This window comes from Medicago sativa, chromosome 6 (assembly GCF_051527215.1).
Source record: "Medicago sativa cultivar Bolivia chromosome 6, Bolivia_mono, whole genome shotgun sequence".
NCBI classification, from domain to species: Eukaryota; Viridiplantae; Streptophyta; class Magnoliopsida; order Fabales; family Fabaceae; genus Medicago; species Medicago sativa.
The window spans coordinates 64701025-64718360 of NC_140754.1; the positions used below are offsets into that span (position 1 = coordinate 64701025).

At 37.4% G+C, this 17336-nt stretch overlaps 1 protein-coding gene across 1 annotated transcript; it reads right to left on the reverse strand.

Moving 5' to 3' along the window:
* Positions 1-13257: 13257 nt before the first annotated feature.
* LOC146916312 (uncharacterized) lies at positions 13258-17257 on the reverse strand. Its single transcript, XM_085718448.1, has 2 exons — positions 17125-17257; positions 13258-14858 (listed from the first exon to the last, which is right to left on the reverse strand). The coding sequence occupies exon 2, from the start codon at positions 14854-14856 to the stop codon at positions 13864-13866; it is 993 nt and encodes a 330-aa protein (XP_085574574.1). The 5' UTR covers positions 14857-14858; positions 17125-17257; the 3' UTR covers positions 13258-13863.
* Positions 17258-17336: the final 79 nt, after the last annotated feature.

Sequence of the window (17336 nt, forward strand, 5' to 3'; positions counted from 1 at the left end):
TTTTGGCAAGAAAGTCCGACCTCGAGAATTCAAGGAAGGCGAACTTGTATTGAAAAGAAGGATAAGTCAGCAACCCAACCCAAGGGGCAAGTGGACACCTAACTACGAAGGTCCTTATGTTGTCAAAAAGGCTTTCTCTGGTGGTGCTTTGATTCTTACACACATGGATGGTGTTGAACTTCCGAATCCTGTCAATGCCGATATAGTCAAGAAATACTTTGTCTAAAATGAAAAGAACAGCGCGATAGGTTGAAAACCCGAAAGGGCGGCCTAGGCAAAAATGCGCTTCCCGGTGGATCGAGAACCCGAAAGGGCGATCCAGGCAAAAGTTAGGGACAAAAAAATATATGAAAAAGCTCGCTGAGATTGTACGTAACTCAGGCAAGAATGAGCGCCTCGATGAGCCGAAAACCCGAAAGGGTGGTTCATGCAAAAATGAGGTTGATAATAAAAGACAAGTAACTATATCTGGCAAATCACCATCACCCCTTGGGGCATCTGCAGCTGTCAATGATCGTCTTCATCAGAAGCTTCTGTACTTGTGAATTTAAAATTTCTATGAAATGTAGCGGTCATCGTGTTCAATGTATCACCAACCAATAAAATTACCATTTTCCAAGCTTTGTAAATCCGTGGAATTATGCCTTTGACTGATTTTCACTCTTCTACATCAATTTGAGCCTGTGCTATTGTTTGGAACTCTACTTTTCTTTCTATTTTCAATACTATATACAAAATATTTCCTTTCTATTTGATGATGTCAATGTCTGAAACAAACATTTTTGAAAATTGAAAACTCTTTCCCTGTCTATTTTGAAAGCAAACCTGAGCAATATGGTACATTTCAATGAAACATGCATGAATAAATGAGTGTCAATGTCTATTTCAATACATGTTACAAGCAAGTTACTCCCCAAGATGATCTGTGGTCAATGGCAAGAATGAAAAAACAGAATGAAAAATTGAAAAAAATGCAAATAAAAAGCTCGCTAAGTTCAAAACCCGAAAGGGCGGCTTAGGCAAAAATGAGCACCCCGCTGATTGACAACCTATGAAGGCAATTCAGGCAAAAATGGGGCAATGAAAAGAATTCTTATTCCTCGGTGAATCGAAAACCCGAAAGGGCGGTTCAGGCAAAAATGGGATAGGAAAATGAAAGAATGAAAATGAAATAAAAAGCATTGACCACAGATGCAAGTATCCAACGTTCACCCAGCACTGACACGCCTAACAACGGCGACCTGTATCAAAGAATTTTCCAAGGGTCCCTCCTCTACAAGTTTTTATTGCCCTCAGCTATGGTTTTGATACGTCTTTCAACGACGGTCTCTCCAAAGAGGATTTCTATGTGAATATGTTGCAGCACGAGCCACTACGTGCCCAATCATCCAATGTTTCGTCTGCCTCTGTGAAACTTCTCTGTCAAACTACAAACCAATCATGCATTTCAAGCATTCATACATGCATAACCATGCATTTTATGTGCTCATACGTTTAATAATCTTGTTATACCATACATACATGTTGCATTTCCAATTTCAACTTTCAATCCAACTTAGTTTCCACTTTCAATTCAACTCAGTTCCAATTTCCAACTCAACTCAATCTTCACTTTCAAAGTTCAGTTTCAACTGTCAATTTCAATCCAATCTCAATTTCAATTCAATTCAGTTTCAACTGTCAAATTCAATCCAATCTCAACTTTCAATCCAATCTCAATATCAACTTAACTCAGTTTTCAATTTTCAATCCAATTCAATGTTAATTTCCAACTCAATTCAATTCCAATCTCCAATTCGATTCAATTTCAACTTTCTCAATTCAATGTCTATGTCTATGTCTCTGATCAATCTCAATTTTCAATCTCTCTTTCAACCTCAGACCTTCAATTCAATGTCTTTGTCAATGATAATCCACTCTCAGTTTACTTCTGGGCCAGCAAAATGGTCATGTCTATTTTCAAATCAAGTCAATATCAACTTACTCTCAATTTGTATCTTTTTGAATCCAACTTCCAATTTGTATCTTGTTATTAGTCAAGTGGCTAGTTCGATCCAAAGAACAGCTTGTACCTGCTTATATACCTATACTTTCGGACAAACGACAAGTTCGATCCAAAGAACAGTTTGTACCCAGCTTATGCTTTGTTATCAATCAAACGACAAGTTCGATCCAAAGAACAGTTTGCACCTACCCACAAGATGTGGTGATGATCCAGCGGCGAGTTCGATCCAAAGAACAGTTTGTACCTGTCTATCTGTTTGTATCTTCAATCAAGCGTCAAGTTCGATCCAAAGAACAGCTTGTATCTGCCTATATGTCTATGTTTCCGGTCAAGTGCCAAGTTCGATCCCAAGAACAGCTTGTACCTATCTCTTGTTTTGTATTTCTTGGTCAAGTGGCTAGTTCGATCCAAAGAACAACTTGTACCTTATTTTCTATCCCCTGGTTTGTCTACCCTGTCAATGTCCACCTGAATCCCCAGTGACATGACATGCTCCATAGACTCCAGTTGTTTGTCTTGCATTCATAATCAAAATATTGCATGACATTCATGATTTTGAAAATCCGAGAGCGTATTTTTATGTCCAAAAACAGTGCAAATGTTGATATTTAAGTATCTTCGTCCTGTCAACTCAAAGACTTCGTCTCTTGACTCTCCGGACAAAGAAACTTAACTAGGGGCAGCTGTTATACCCTAATTTTGGACCTAAAAATACTAGCTCCATTCTTCTTTTCTTGCATTTTGAACTGTCTCTGATCAATTACATCTTTCTCTGCATTTTATTTCAACATTACTTGCAAAATTCATGAAAAAGGGTATTTTAGTCATTTCCTGTATCCAAACTCATTTTAGTGCTTGAAAATTGTTTGAGTCCTTTCAAATAGTTTGAATAAGCCTTTGTTTCCATTCTATGTCAAAGTCCATTTCAAAAATCGCATTTGAAGTCATTTTGAGTCAATTTAGCCCCTAGAGGCATTTTAGTCTTTTCATGTATTAAAACTCTGTTTAAATTCTAAAAATTGTCTCTGAGTCTTTTCATTTGGTTTGAATAAACTCTTGCCTTGATTCTCTGTTAAAAACCACTTTAAAAATTGCATCTGAGTCATTTTGAGTCGTTTTAGTCCCTAGGGGCATTTTGGTCATTTCACATGAAATTTTGGCAGCGAGAGGTTACTTTAAAGTACCTCATTTAAGTAGTTGGTTCGTTTTAGTCCATTTTGTGTCTTTTATTGGTTTCACTTTACGTTTGTTCCAAATTACATTTTTTAAATTCAATTTTTTATTAAGTTTTTCCACTTTAGTCCTTTTTCTATTTTTTCTTTAAAATTTTTTCTAATTTGCATTTTGGTCCTCCAAGTCAAACTTTTATCTTTTAGTCCTCTTTTGGTCAATTGCATTTCAGTCCCCAAAAATTTTAACAATTGCAGAATGGTCCTTTTTTGTCCAGGTTATTTTTCTAGTTTTTTTTATTATTTTGCAGGTCAGTCCCTTAAATTCTCAAAATTGCAAAAAGGCCCCAAGTCCAAATTCCAGTCCAGAATCAGTTAAGGTCCAGAACACGTGGCATACCCTTATTGGCTCACAGATACACATGTCAAGCTATAAAAGGTCCCAATCATCACAATCCCATTCAGATTGCGCCAACACATCAAAAAATCAGAAACAGATCATCATTTTCTCTCTCTATTCTGTTACGATCAAAAAGCCAGAAATAATAAGAACATGAAGAACACAGATGAACATTCATAGAACCCTAACTGTTTCCAGAATCACAAATTGAGCCAAATCGAAGCAAGATTCACGAAGTCCTCAGAGATTCGAATTCGAATCTTCATCATCGAACTGAGAAACTACAATTCAAGTACAAGCTCGGAGAGCTTGTACGATCACAGTGGAGAAGAAGAGGAATTGAAGAAGCAGAATCAAACCAGTGAAGAAGAAGAAGAAGAACGTCACCAGTTCAACAACAACAAATCATTCACCAGAAACTCAGAGAAGATTCACCAAAGGTTTCGTCGTCTTCTCATTCGAATCTCCAGGTAAATTCACAAAACCTTCTCGTTTTTCCCTTTAAATCATCATCGAAGGCTCAAAATTGAAAATAAACGGTGAATCGAAGTGAAAAATTCGAAAAGATTCAACAAAAAAATCGAAACCGAAACCCTAACATGTAAAATCATGAAGATTCACCGATTATTTTTCAAATCAGAGTTCGAATTCGTCATCAGCATAAAAGATTGAGTAGATTAGGGTTTAGTTTCAAGAAGATTAGGAAAAATTTTGAAACCCTAGAACGTATAGTTCAAGTGTAGATCTACTCTGATCTGAGCCTCTTTTCAAGAAAAAAGTTTCGAAATCATAAAGAGAAGAGAATGAGCTCTAAGAATATGTATATGGCTTTTAGATCGGAGCAGATTGAAACTCCGACGCAGCGGCGCCACCACTGGCCACCACGTCGGAGAAAGGACGAAGATGAAGATCATCAAGTGAGAGATGAGAGCTTCTCTCTCTAAGGTTTAACCTAGAGAGAGAAACGAGTGAGGGGAATGAAGTCTGGACCGGTCCTGGTGCTTTTAAAAGGACGTGAATCAGACCGGTTCACCTGAACCAGTCTGGTTCACTCCTGGACCACTAGCTAGCCACCGTTTGATCTAGGGTTTAAGATCCTGGATCAATCCAACGTCCCTGATACGTTTGGATAGTCCAGGATCCGTTTTCCCTTTGGGCCTAGGTCTTTATTTTCGTTTTGTTTGACTTGTTGCTATTTTGCATGCTGTTTCTTGCTATTTGCACCCTTACCTGTCCAAAACCCTTCATAAAAATTCCTAAAAAATTCCTATGGGTTCTTGATCACTTTCTTGATGTTTTTGTGATGATGTTATGTGTTGAAACTGAAAAAAATATATGTAGTATTTTCTTGTTAATTCTTTACTATATTTGTTAAAATTTGTGAAAGTTTCATATGTTTTTTGTGTCTAAAAAATTCTTAAAACTTCTAAAAATTTGCACACACATATCTTGATAATTTTGTGGTATCTTTGTGATGATTTTGCATATTAAAAATTGATAAAAGATAATGTGATAATTTCCTTGTTATTTTGTGATATTTTGTATTACAATTTTTGTGAAAATTGCTTGATTCTAGTTCCAATTTTTTAATGAAAGTTTGTGACCTATACAATATGATTTTGTGAAGTTCTAGCTACTGTTTGTATGTGTTTTTTGCTGCATGTGTGTGAATTGGGTCTAATTGCTTGGATTGCAAGTTATGTTTGTGAATAAATGATGCAAATATGCCTAGATATATCATGAATCTTGACTTGAATGTGTTCTTATAATTCCCATATCATTAATTGTAATAAAACCTTTAGAAAATTGTCATGACATGAGGATTATAGGTCATATTTTTGTCTTGATGTCATGGTAAATTTTAAGTGTATTTTGCCACTTTTAGGTTAAGAGTTTCATTACTTTTTTTGTCAAGTTTTAGTATTTCTTTTGCTTATAATTTTCATGCTATTACACCTTATGCCACTAACCACTTTCATTTCATGTTTCATGCATTCCATAAGTGTGAAGAAGATTTCCTTCTTAGACTTGACTGGGTTTTGATGATAACAAACTAGCATCACAAAAGAAGAAAAACTATGGAGGCTCAAATTGAAGAATGAAGATAATAAGACTTAGACTTCAAAGTTATATTTTTGTAAGTATGGTTCTTATCTTTGATTTATCATTCTTAAGTTATGGAACAACTTAGAATGCTCAGAAAATAAATCACACACTCATAATGATTTTCATATAAATGTGATTTTGCATTAAAATGTTTTTGCATGAAAAACCATAATTGATTTTCGAAAATTCGATAATTATTATTTTGGCTTTTGAAATAATTTTAGCATGCAATGAGTTGATTTACTTGTTGAATAATATCATACTAATATTTATCTATTATTAATAATGAGTTGCCGTAACATATTTGTTTGCATCTAATTATATTATTGAATGCAAAACTTGTTATTGAACTAACGGCAATTTTTTATATTAAAAATGTCAACGGCTAATTTTTTCTTAAATACATTTTTATGAATAGGTGCTATTTGAAATATGTGTCTATTCATTGGTAAAACTTTTTGAAAAATAGCATTGTTTCATAAACATCTTTTTAACCTCTATAAATTCAATTGAGAATCAAAACTAGTTTAAAAAAAAACAACAAATTTCATTATCTCAATTGACATTTTCAATATGTCGCGTCATTTTTCGGAGATCAAGGCTATTTGATTAGCTTTTGACTCACTAAATTTATTTCACGACTGAACATTTTTTATTTTTTTAAGAAAAGGGGAAAAAGTTCAAACTACCCAATTTTGAAAAGATTTAGGGTTCGGGGGTTAGTTACATAAAGGGAAGGTGTTAGCACCCTTTATGTCCGTAGTATTCTACGGGAACCTCTTGATTTCATTTAATTAATGTGCTATAAACTTGCTTTTTATTAAAAAGAAGGAATTTAAGAATAATGATTAAAAGAAAAAGGGGACCTATTTATCTACATTTTTTATTGATTTGGAAGGACAAGTGTCCTCTGCCTACGTACCCGTGAGGGATCAAAACCTCGTAGTTCGGGGTAGAAATTGACGTTTGATTGGTGGTGTGTTTTTTATTAGTTTTGAAAAAGGTTTTAAAAGGAAGAAAGCCAAAGTGGCAAAAGAGTTTTTGTTTGTGTTTTTTAATATTAAAGAAAGTGGACTCAAAATAAAGTTAAGTTGATTGATATTTGATTAAGAAAATAAAATGAAAAAAAGGCGTCACTTGATTTAGGATCAAGGTTTGTTTAAGAAAATATTTTTGTGGTTTTGTTATTTGCATGTTTTTTGTTATTTATGAATAACAGCTAACTAAAATATACACTAACGGAGCATAAAAGAAAAATGCGTAGGTATTTCGTGGTGACATTGGATCACCACGAAAACCTCTAACCTAATCTCGAAACAAAAATAAGAGGCATACACACACGCACGCACACATGCACCTAATCTATTACAAAAAAAACCTATTATCCATGCTATGGTCTGCGAAAAATAAATAAATTACATTGAAGCCTATTTTACATTCTAAAATAAATAACTAAAGATGCATGAATGGTAGAACTAAGTAATGCATGAATGAATTACATCAAAGCCTACTATACAATCTAAATTCTTTATAGATAATTAAAAGACAAACAATTAAAAGATGATGCAGAAATGAATATAAAATAATAAGAAAAAAAATGCATGAGAAAATTTAAACAAGATACAATAGAAAAATGAATGCGTGGGTGTAGAGATTAAAATGGGGGTGCAGTAAGTGAAACAAACAGTTAACGGGCTTAAAGGAGACAGGTCTGGCCGTCTGATTGATCAGACGGCCTTGATTCAATCACAGAAATTAACCAAGGTAACTCTGACCACAGGATCAAAATCAGGACAATCAAGGAGGCGAGGGTACACGGTAACCCATACACCCACGCACACAGGAACGTTACAGCCTTATAAAGTGGATTTTTGCACAGACTCTCTTCATTCTCTCAAATCGTTTCTCTCTCCTTTTCTTTCCTTTCACATGTCCTTTTATTCTTTCTCTTAATTTTCTTCTCCTTTCACTCTTCTTCTTCCCGTTCACACTCCTTGCTTCTTCTTCTTCTTTAATTAATTTTTTTTTATTCTCTAAATTCTTTTCATGAATTCAAGCAAACAAGTGTATATAAAAATCAAGAGAATTACCTTTGGTTTGGATTGTTTGAGTTGATTGGTGTTGAAGCCGATTTGATTTGGTCCTGGAGTGGTTGATGATTTCGATGGTGTCAGTTCTGTACAGATGTGTAGCGTCTCTGTGTCTGGATTGGTCTCTGCTGCAGGTTGGTGTGCCCTGGCCGATTGGATTTGATTCGTCGTTGTTGTGCGGTTTAGAAGCTTGTGCGATTGCTGTTTGTGTGAGTTTGGAATCGGCTGAGTTTGTGTGTGAGGGTTGTGGATTTGTGTCCTATGAATGTATCGTGGTTTAGTTGTTATAGTTTACGGATGAATTGATTTTGGGTTGAGCTTCTGTTGTGGGTATTGGTTCAAAAGCTTCGTGTATTGCAGGTTTTGGTTTTTGATATGGTTTTATGTATTGTTTGAATGAGGCTGATGAATTGTGCTGGCTGGAAATTGTGGCTATGTGCGTTACTGGATTTTGCAGTTTATTGATGAATTTTTGGCATTTCTTGTGATTGAATTTCGGCTCCCCTTCTGTGTGTGTGCAGGTACCTGTTTTATATTGCTGGATTTTAGACTTAGAGTTTGTTGAGATGAAGCCAGAAATTGGTAGCTTGGGGAGTGGAACAAGCAAATATTGTTGCTGGGTTGATAAGGTCGAGTACAGCTCGCTGGTCTCGAATTGGGATGGAAGAAAACGCGTACTTGGATGACATACTGTACATGTTCTTGGAATGAGACCATTTTTGGATTTTCATGGACATTTAAAAATAATAAAATGAATATATACAAAAAAAGAACGACTCAAAATTATTAAAACAACAAAAAAAAAAGATAAAGTAAAAAAATAAAATAATAATAATAATAATAATAATAATAATAATAATAATAATAAATAAAGATTTAAAAAGTGAAATTAATTAATTAATTAAAAGAATTTAAATAAAAGATGGAAATTAAATTGAAATAAAAATTGAGAGAAGAGGGCCCACCTCGGAACCAAACATGAGGTATTTTAAAATACCTCCCTGTCGGATTTTTCACCGAAAAGTCAAGGACTTAATCAGGGTCAAAGGGCGCGTGTCAGTGTATGAATGTAGGATCCTTAGGTCAAAAATTGGGGTATGACAGATGCCCCTATTTAAGTTTCTTCATCCGGAGATTTGAAGATGGAATCTTTAATTCGATCGGAGCGAAGAGACTTAAATACAAAGTATACCAATTTTGGACCTAAGATGTTATGAATGCTCGTGAAATGCTTGTATGAATGCAGGATGACAAAGTTGACTCGACTGAGACGAGAAACAACGACGGGATACCCAAATTCGTTGAAGAATGGATCCGACTCCGCTAGGGAATGTAGTTTCACTGGGGAAAAGATTGTCTACTACCGTATTGGTCTGGGACGATAGCTTAATGAAGACAGTACTCTTAGCGACATCTCTAGAACAGCTTATGCTGGGGATGACACTATTGAAATTGGAATTGAAATTGAAATTGATTAGTGACATCACTGGACCGACTAATGCTGGGGATGACACCGTTGAAATTGGAATTGAAATTGAAATTGAAGTTGATTAGTGACATCACTGGAACAGCTACGCTGGGGACGACACCATTGAGTAAATAAAATGTGATTTCAAACTGTTCATTGGTGGGAGATGACCGTTTGAAATATGATGAAAAATAAAAACTCAAGCGGTCCGTTGTTTAGGACTGGCAGCTTGAAACAAGGCAAAAAGTAGACTCAAGCGGTCCGTTGTTTAGGATTGGCAGCTTGAAACAAGAGGAACTCAAGCGGTCCGTTGTTTGGGACTGCAGCTTAAAACAAGACAAATAGTAAACCCAAACGGTCCGTTGTTTAGGACTTGCCACTTGAAACAAGATAAAATGTAGACTCAAGCTGTCCGTTGTTTAGGACTTGCCACTCGAAAAAAGATAAAGGTAAAGTCAAGCTGTCCGTTGTTTAGGACTCGCCACTTGAAACAAGATAAAGGTAGACTCAAGTTGTCCGTTGTTTAGGACTCGCCACTTGAAACAAGATAAAGGTAGACTCAAGCTGTCCGTTGTTCAGGACTCGCCACTTGAAACAAGATAAAGGTAGACTCAAGCTGTCCGTTGTTCAGGACTCGCCACTTGAAACAAGATAAAGGTAGACTCAAGCTGTCCGTTGTTCAGGACTTGCGACTTGAAACAAGATAAAGGTAAACTCAAGCTGTCCGTTGTTCAGGACTCGCGACTTGAAACAAGATAAAGATAGACTCAAGCTGTCCGTTGTTTAGGACTCGCCACTTGAAAGAAGATAAAGATAGACTCAAGCTGTTCGTTGTTTAGGACTCGCCACTTGAAACAAGATAAAGGTAAACTCAAGCTTTCCGTTGTTTAGGACTCGCCACTTGAAACAAGATAAAATGTAGACTCAAGCTGTCCGTTGTTTAGGACTTGCCACTTGAAAGAAGATAAAGATAGACTCAAGCTGTCCGTTGTTTAGGACTTGCCACTTGAAACAAGATAAAAAGTAGACTCAAGCTGTCCGTTATTTAGGACTTGCCACTTGAAACAAGATAAAGGTAAACTCAAGCTGTCCGTTGTTTAGGACTTGCCGGGTGACATCTCTTGACCAGACACACTGGGGATGAACTCTTGATGATAATAAGATGATTGCCAACTGCTCGTTTGTAGAACTCGCCGTTTGGCACAATGATAAGTAAGGACCGAACCGAAGGGGTGTGGCCAAACAAAACTCTGGGTGACTGATGCAACCATGTATGAATTGATATTATGCATATGCTGTGTATGAATATGTGAAAGTATTAAGGTATGAATATATGAATGTATGAATGTGTGAATATGTGATTGTGCAACTTGCATGACTGTATAAACTGTATATGACAGGTGACTTGATGAAACGAGACAAGATAGGTAAGATGGGAGGTGGACTGACATCGCAGTACAAACACTCGGCAAACTTCCTTGGAGATGATACTATTGTGAACAAATCGAGTCGTTGATGGCGTAAAACCCGGCACAAGGTAGCAACTGATGCCTCTTGGGGATAAAGCCCATTGTTGAGCAAGAGTCTGTAAGAAGTCGCCATTTGCAAATTGACGCAGAGTGTTCTTCCTTTGTCATGCTTCGACAGCCATTTTTGTATTTTCTTTGAAAATCCCTAACTTTTTCCTGGACCGCCCTTTCGGGTTTTCAGTCCACCGGGAGTATATTCCTTTTTTGTGCCCCTAATTTTTGCCTGGACCGCCCTTTCGGGTTTTCAGTCCACCGGGACGCTCTCTATTGCCTAAGCCGCCCTTTCAGGTTTTCAACTTAGCGAGCTTTTATTTTTGTATATATTTTTTTGACTGTGAAAGCATTTTGCTCGAAGCAGAGGTCCTCTTTATTGTGCTTAGCCATGTTTCTCTTTTGGAATGTAACCGTTCTCGAGGCGGATGTTGATGTACACTTCAACTAGTCATGAGTTCAAAGAGAGTGTGTTTGTTGTTCACATTTTTCAAAAGATGTAAAAAAAGTTTTGTATTTTGAAAATTTTGCTTCAAGTATTGCCATCAAAAATAGAAGAATTTTTGCAAATAGAATAAATGAGAGTTCCAAATAATTGGGCACATGCTCAAATTTGATGAATTGAGTGGGGACCTACCAATGGCATGGCTCCACGGATCTTTGAAAAATTTGGAAAATGGTAAATATATTGGAAGGTACATTGAACACAATAACCGTTATACTCACTGACAACTTTGAATGCCCCAGTTCCGAGTCTTTGATCTACAGATGCTTCGAATTGGAGGTTTTTTTGACGACTGGATGCCCCAAGTGGACTGTGCTTGTCTGATGCAGTTACTTTGTCATAATCCTTAACTTTTTGCATAGATCGCCCTTTTCGGGTTTCAACCTATCAGGATAATCATCATTTTTGTCTCTAATTTTTTCCTGGACCGCCCTTTCGGGTTTTCAGTCCACCGAGACGCTCATTTTTGCCTAAGCCGCTTTTTATGATTTGCGACTTATCGAGCTTTTATTTTTTGACAGAGTATTTCTTGACTGCCCCGGCATTCATGGGACGCGTGAGTTTGTCACCATCTGTAGTTGCAAAAGTCATTGTATATGGGCCTTCATAGTTAAGCATCCACCTTTGCCCCTGGAGTCGGGTTGAAAGGATAGTACCTTTTTGGGCACAAAGTCTTCTTCTTGAATTTCATGGGGACGAACCTTTTTGTTGGAAGTTTGTTTCAAACCTCTTTTGATATATTTTGTACAAGGTCGTCATGTGTTTAAATTCGATTCAGTTTGGACTTTAGCAGAACTCCTATTGACGGGACTTCGACCTCCACAGGAAGCATGACCTCCATGTTGCATATTGGGGAAGGAGGGGGGGTTGCCCCTGTTGAAGTGTGTGCTGAAGTACGATATTTGAGCAAAGCGAATGGTAGCACGCCGAGCCAGTCTTTGTAATTGAATGTCATCTTCTGGACAATCTCCTTGATATTTTGTTTGCAGCTTCAATGGCTAAGATGCCCCAATATGTGAGAGATCTCGTCGGGAATCTCTTCATTTTCCTTCTTCAGCTTCGGACACAGGGAACTCAAAGTTGGAAGAGAGTACATGGTTAACGTGTTCAACGGGTTTATTAATGCATGATTTGATTATTGATTTTGACAAGTGTAAGTTATGATTATGCAGATATTTTGAGAATGATTATATTTTTTGGTTTTTTGTATTGCCATTTTTCCAGAAAAAAAAAAGCACAAAATAAAAACAAAGTCGGGAACAAAGCGACTTTTTTATTAATGATGAAAATGCTTAAAGCAAAAAGCCCTACACCAGTTCACTTTCGTCTCGGGCAGAACGAAAGGTTTTTTTTTGAAAAGCAGCAAACAACAAACCAATGCATTATTTGAACAGATAAGTAGTAGAAGGAACATCAAAAACGACCCGAATGTGGCTTGCAAATCCGAATTCAATCTCAAAGAGCAACATATTGGCTTCAATCAGCTTCTGGACTTCAATCTTCAAAGATAAACAGTGCTCGATGTCATGGCCGGGTGCTCCTTGATGAAAGGCACATGAGAGGTCAGGTTGATACCCAACCGGCAACTTGATAGGCACTCGAGGAGGCTTTCTAGTTTTGACAAGGTTCTTCATGAGCAAGATGGTAAGCAGCTCCGCATACGTCATTGGGATTGGGTCAAACTGCATCTTTGGAGCCTGTTGTCGAGGCTGTTGTTGATGTTGGCGTTCGTGCCCCTGCTGGAACTGCGGCTTCTTTGACTCGCCCTGGAGCGTTGTGATCTCTTGTCCACACTTCTCCTTTTTGTTGGCCCGAGTGTCGTAGGTGCGAGTTGGCCTTGGGCGAGGACAGTCGAACCACTTTTGAAACAGATTGACCTCTTTGGAAAAGAAATTTTGTGAGACTCAGAATTGAGACTATGAAATGCAAAATGATGCATGATGCTTATGCAAAAATAGACACTTTTTTTTTATCGAAGGACTTATAAAAGCAAATTTGTAAACATCATAATTGAAAATTTCATTGACTAATTAAAGTACTACAAGATAATTCCCTTTTAACAAAATTGAGCCAAGGGATAGACTCCAAAGTACATCACAAAGAGCTAGAAAATAACATAAAGTGGTGAAACAACTATGATACTCTTGAACTCCTATAGTAGACTACTCTTCGAAATCTGGATGGGCGCCGGCGAACATATCCATGTACTCCTTCTTCCTTTTAGAATCCCGCCTGAGTATATCATCCTTCTGCTGGAGGAGATCATTCTACTTAACAATTAGTTGGCCTAGCTTGAGAATTTCACGATCCTTTTGCTCTATCAGTCCATCCTTTGTCTCCTTCTGAGCCATAACCATCTCATACTTCCTCTTCCAATTGTTCCTTTCACGTGTCATCTCGGCCAACTGGTACTGGAATTCTTCCACATTTTCAGGGAGTATGGGCAGTGGGGGAGCCGGAGTAGTTGAAGATGGGACTCTGGATAAAGTGTAAGGCATCTTGTACGTTGTAGCTCTATCAATGACCCATTCCGTGTAAGAGCTATGGACGAAACTTGATCTTTTTCCCATCTTGCTCCTCTCTTTTCTATGGATGGCATGTCAAGCTTGTATGAATTTTTCCCTCTCATTTGTGTAATCATCATGGTTATGGTAGAATACGCTGGACAAGTCGAGGTATAAAGGTTTGGCTTTGACCGGGTATCCGAGCTGTTGTTGGGCAAGGATAGGGTTGTAGCTAATTCCTCCACATATTCCGATAAGAGGTACATTAGGGAAGTCACCACAGTGGATTATGACGGTTTTGGTATCACTGGCTGGGTTGTACCAAACTATGTCCGCGGGGGTAAGGGACATGATTCTTTGGGACCATGAGAGCTTTTCAGGGTTTTTGATGAAGGGCTGAGTTCGTGGTAGATGGGAGGTAAACCATTTGTAAAGTAAAGGTGCACAGCAAAGGATAACCCCACGACCAGCTAGATTACGATCATGAATGGAATGGTAAGTGTCTGCAAGTAATGTGGGGATAGGGTTTTTGGTGAGGAAGATTTTGATGGCGTTGATATCAACAAAATTGTCAATATTTGGGAAAAGTAGGAGCCCATATATGAGTAAGGCTAAGATGGAGTGAAAGGCTTTATTGTCGGGTAGTCTGGCGAAAAGAGAGGCTTTTTGGAACAGGAAATGTGTAGGCAAGCATTGGAGTTGGAGTTTTCCTTTGATGGTAAGTTGAGATTTCAATTCGGAGGCTTCAAGGTGAAGAGCTTTAGCAATGGTTGAGGCTTCAGGATTGGGTTCAAGGCCATGGAAGGGTACTTCATCGGACACAGGTAAGCCAACCAAGTCAGAGTATTCTTCAAGAGTGGGAACCAATATGAAGTCGGGGAACAGGAAGCAATGATAGAGTGGGTCATAGAATTGGACCAACGTATTGAGGACCCCTTCTTCAACTTTTGTTTGGAGGATGCTAAGTAGTCTTCCATGATGAGCTTGAAAGTCCTCCGGACTGGTTACTCTCGATCCTAGCTCCCTTAGCTTCAATAAATCGGGTTTCTTGAAAGTGTACTTCTTAGTGCTCCTTATTATAGGATTCATATCTACAACATTTACAAAAAGCTTGTTTTAAGTCCTTCGATGTTTAATGAGAAAAAATTGATGAATGAATGCATGCATGCATGATTATGCTACACAAACGGTGAAAACATGGTGAGGTTTAAGGTCCATGATGATGGAGTCAAGGGTAACAACGCCATTTGGTAAGGACTATGGTTTTATTTGCACTTGTAACAAGGGTTCTACCAAGTTCCCAGAGTTGTCAACCACTTCCGAACATTATCGGGTTGCGGAACTACTTCCGGTCCAACAACGTTCGTAAGAAAGTCTCGTCTGAGTGTAGTATCGCGTATCAACCAACTCAAGACTACTCATGATTAGCCACCGCACTACGTCCTAAAAGGCCAAGATGGGTTAAAGGTAACTAAAGGTCCTCAACATTAACAGTCACTTGAAAATAGCAATGCCAATCACGACTACTCATGTCGACATAAATTACTTCCAAGAGACCTCCGTTGAGTGGGGTTATCACATGTGCCATATCCCGAAACTTACTCTCGGTATGGGACTTTGATTATACCACCATCCTATCTTATGTTTCCCTCAATTCCGGGTGTAGGACTTATCTCACCACTCACGTTTAAGAAAGAAAGGAGAAAGAAGAAGGAAGAACATATATACAGGTATTTCCATCTTTTATTTTTATTTTTTAAGCAAGTTATAGCACAAAAATTTAAATAAGACCAAGTTAGGCTCAACCCTCTTAGGGGTGTCCCCAGTGAAGTCGCCATTTCTGTCGCGTCATTTTTCGGAGATCAAGGCTATTTGATTAGCTTTTGACTCACTAAATTTATTTCACGACTGAACATTTTTTATTTTTTTAAGAAAAGGGGAAAAAGTTCAAACTACCCCATTTTGAAAAGATTTAGGGTTCGGGGGTTAGTTACATAAAGGGAAGGTGTTAGCACCCTTTATGTCCGTAGTATTCTACGGGAACCTCTTGATTTCATTTAATTAATGTGCTATAAACTTGCTTTTTATTAAAAAGAAGGAATTTAAGAGTAATGATTAAAAGAAAAAGGGGACCTATTTATCTACATTTTTTATTGATTTGGAAGGACAAGTGTCCTCTGCCTACGTACCCGTGAGGGATCAAAACCTCGTAGTTCGGGGTAGAAATTGACGTTTGATTGGTGGTGTGTTTTTTATTAGTTTTGAAAAAGGTTTTAAAAGGAAGAAAGCCAAAGTGGCAAAAGAGTTTTTGTTTGTGTTTTTTAATATTAAAGAAAGTGGACTCAAAATAAAGTTAAGTTGATTGATATTTGATTAAGAAAATAAAATGAAAAAAAGGCGTCACGTGATTTAGGATCAAGGTTTGTTTAAGAAAATATTTTTGTGGTTTTGTTATTTGCATGTTTTTTGTTATTTATGAATAACAGCTAACTAAAATATACACTAACGGAGCATAAAAGAAAAATGCGTAGGTATTTCGTGGTGACATTGGATCACCACGAAAACCTCTAACCTAATCTCGAAACAAAAATAAGAGGCATACACACACGCACGCACACATGCACCTAATCTATTACAAACAAAACCTATTATCCATGCTATGGTCTGCGAAAAATAAATAAATTACATTGAAGCCTATTTTACATTCTAAAATAAATAACTAAAGATGCATGAATGGTAGAACTAAGTAATGCATGAATGAATTACATCAAAGCCTACTATACAATCTAAATTCTTTATAGATAATTAAAAGACAAACAATTAAAAGATGATGCATAAATGAATATAAAATAATAAGAAAAAAATGCATGAGAAAATTTAAACAAGATACAATCAAAAAATGAATGCGGGGGGTGTAGAGATTAAAATGGGGGTGCAGTAAGTGAAACAAACAGTTAACGGGCTTAAAGGAGACAGGTCTGGCCGTCTGATTGATCAGACGGCCTTGATTCAATCACAGAAATTAACCAAGGTAACTCTGACCACAGGATCAAAATCAGGACAATCAAGGAGGCGAGGGTACACGGTAACCCATACACCCACGCACACAGGAACGTTACAGCCTTATAAAGTGGATTTTTGCACAGACTCTCTTCATTCTCTCAAATCGTTTCTCTCTCCTTTTCTTTCCTTTCACATGTCCTTTTATTCTTTCTCTTAATTTTCTTCTCCTTTCACTCTTCTTCTTCCCGTTCACACTCCATGCTTCTTCTTCTTCTTTAATTAATTTTTTTTTATTCTCTAAATTCATTTCATGAATTCAAGCAAACAAGTGTATATAAAAATCAAGAGAATTACCTTTGGTTTGGATTGTTTGAGTTGATTGGTGTTGAAGCCGATTTGATTTGGTCCTGGACTGGTTGATGATTTCGATGGTGTCAGTTCTGTACAGATGTGTAGCGTCTCTGTGTCTGGATTGGTCTCTGCTGCAGGTTGGTGTGCCCTGGCCGATTGGATTTGATTCGTCATTGTTGTGCGGTTTGGAAGCTTTTGCGATTGCTGTTTGTGTG

Bases quoted from the DNA above. Each gene is read 5' to 3' on its own strand.
- LOC146916312 (XM_085718448.1), bottom strand. From the start codon at position 14,856: ATGAATCCTATAATAAGGAGCACTAAGAAGTACACTTTCAAGAAACCC.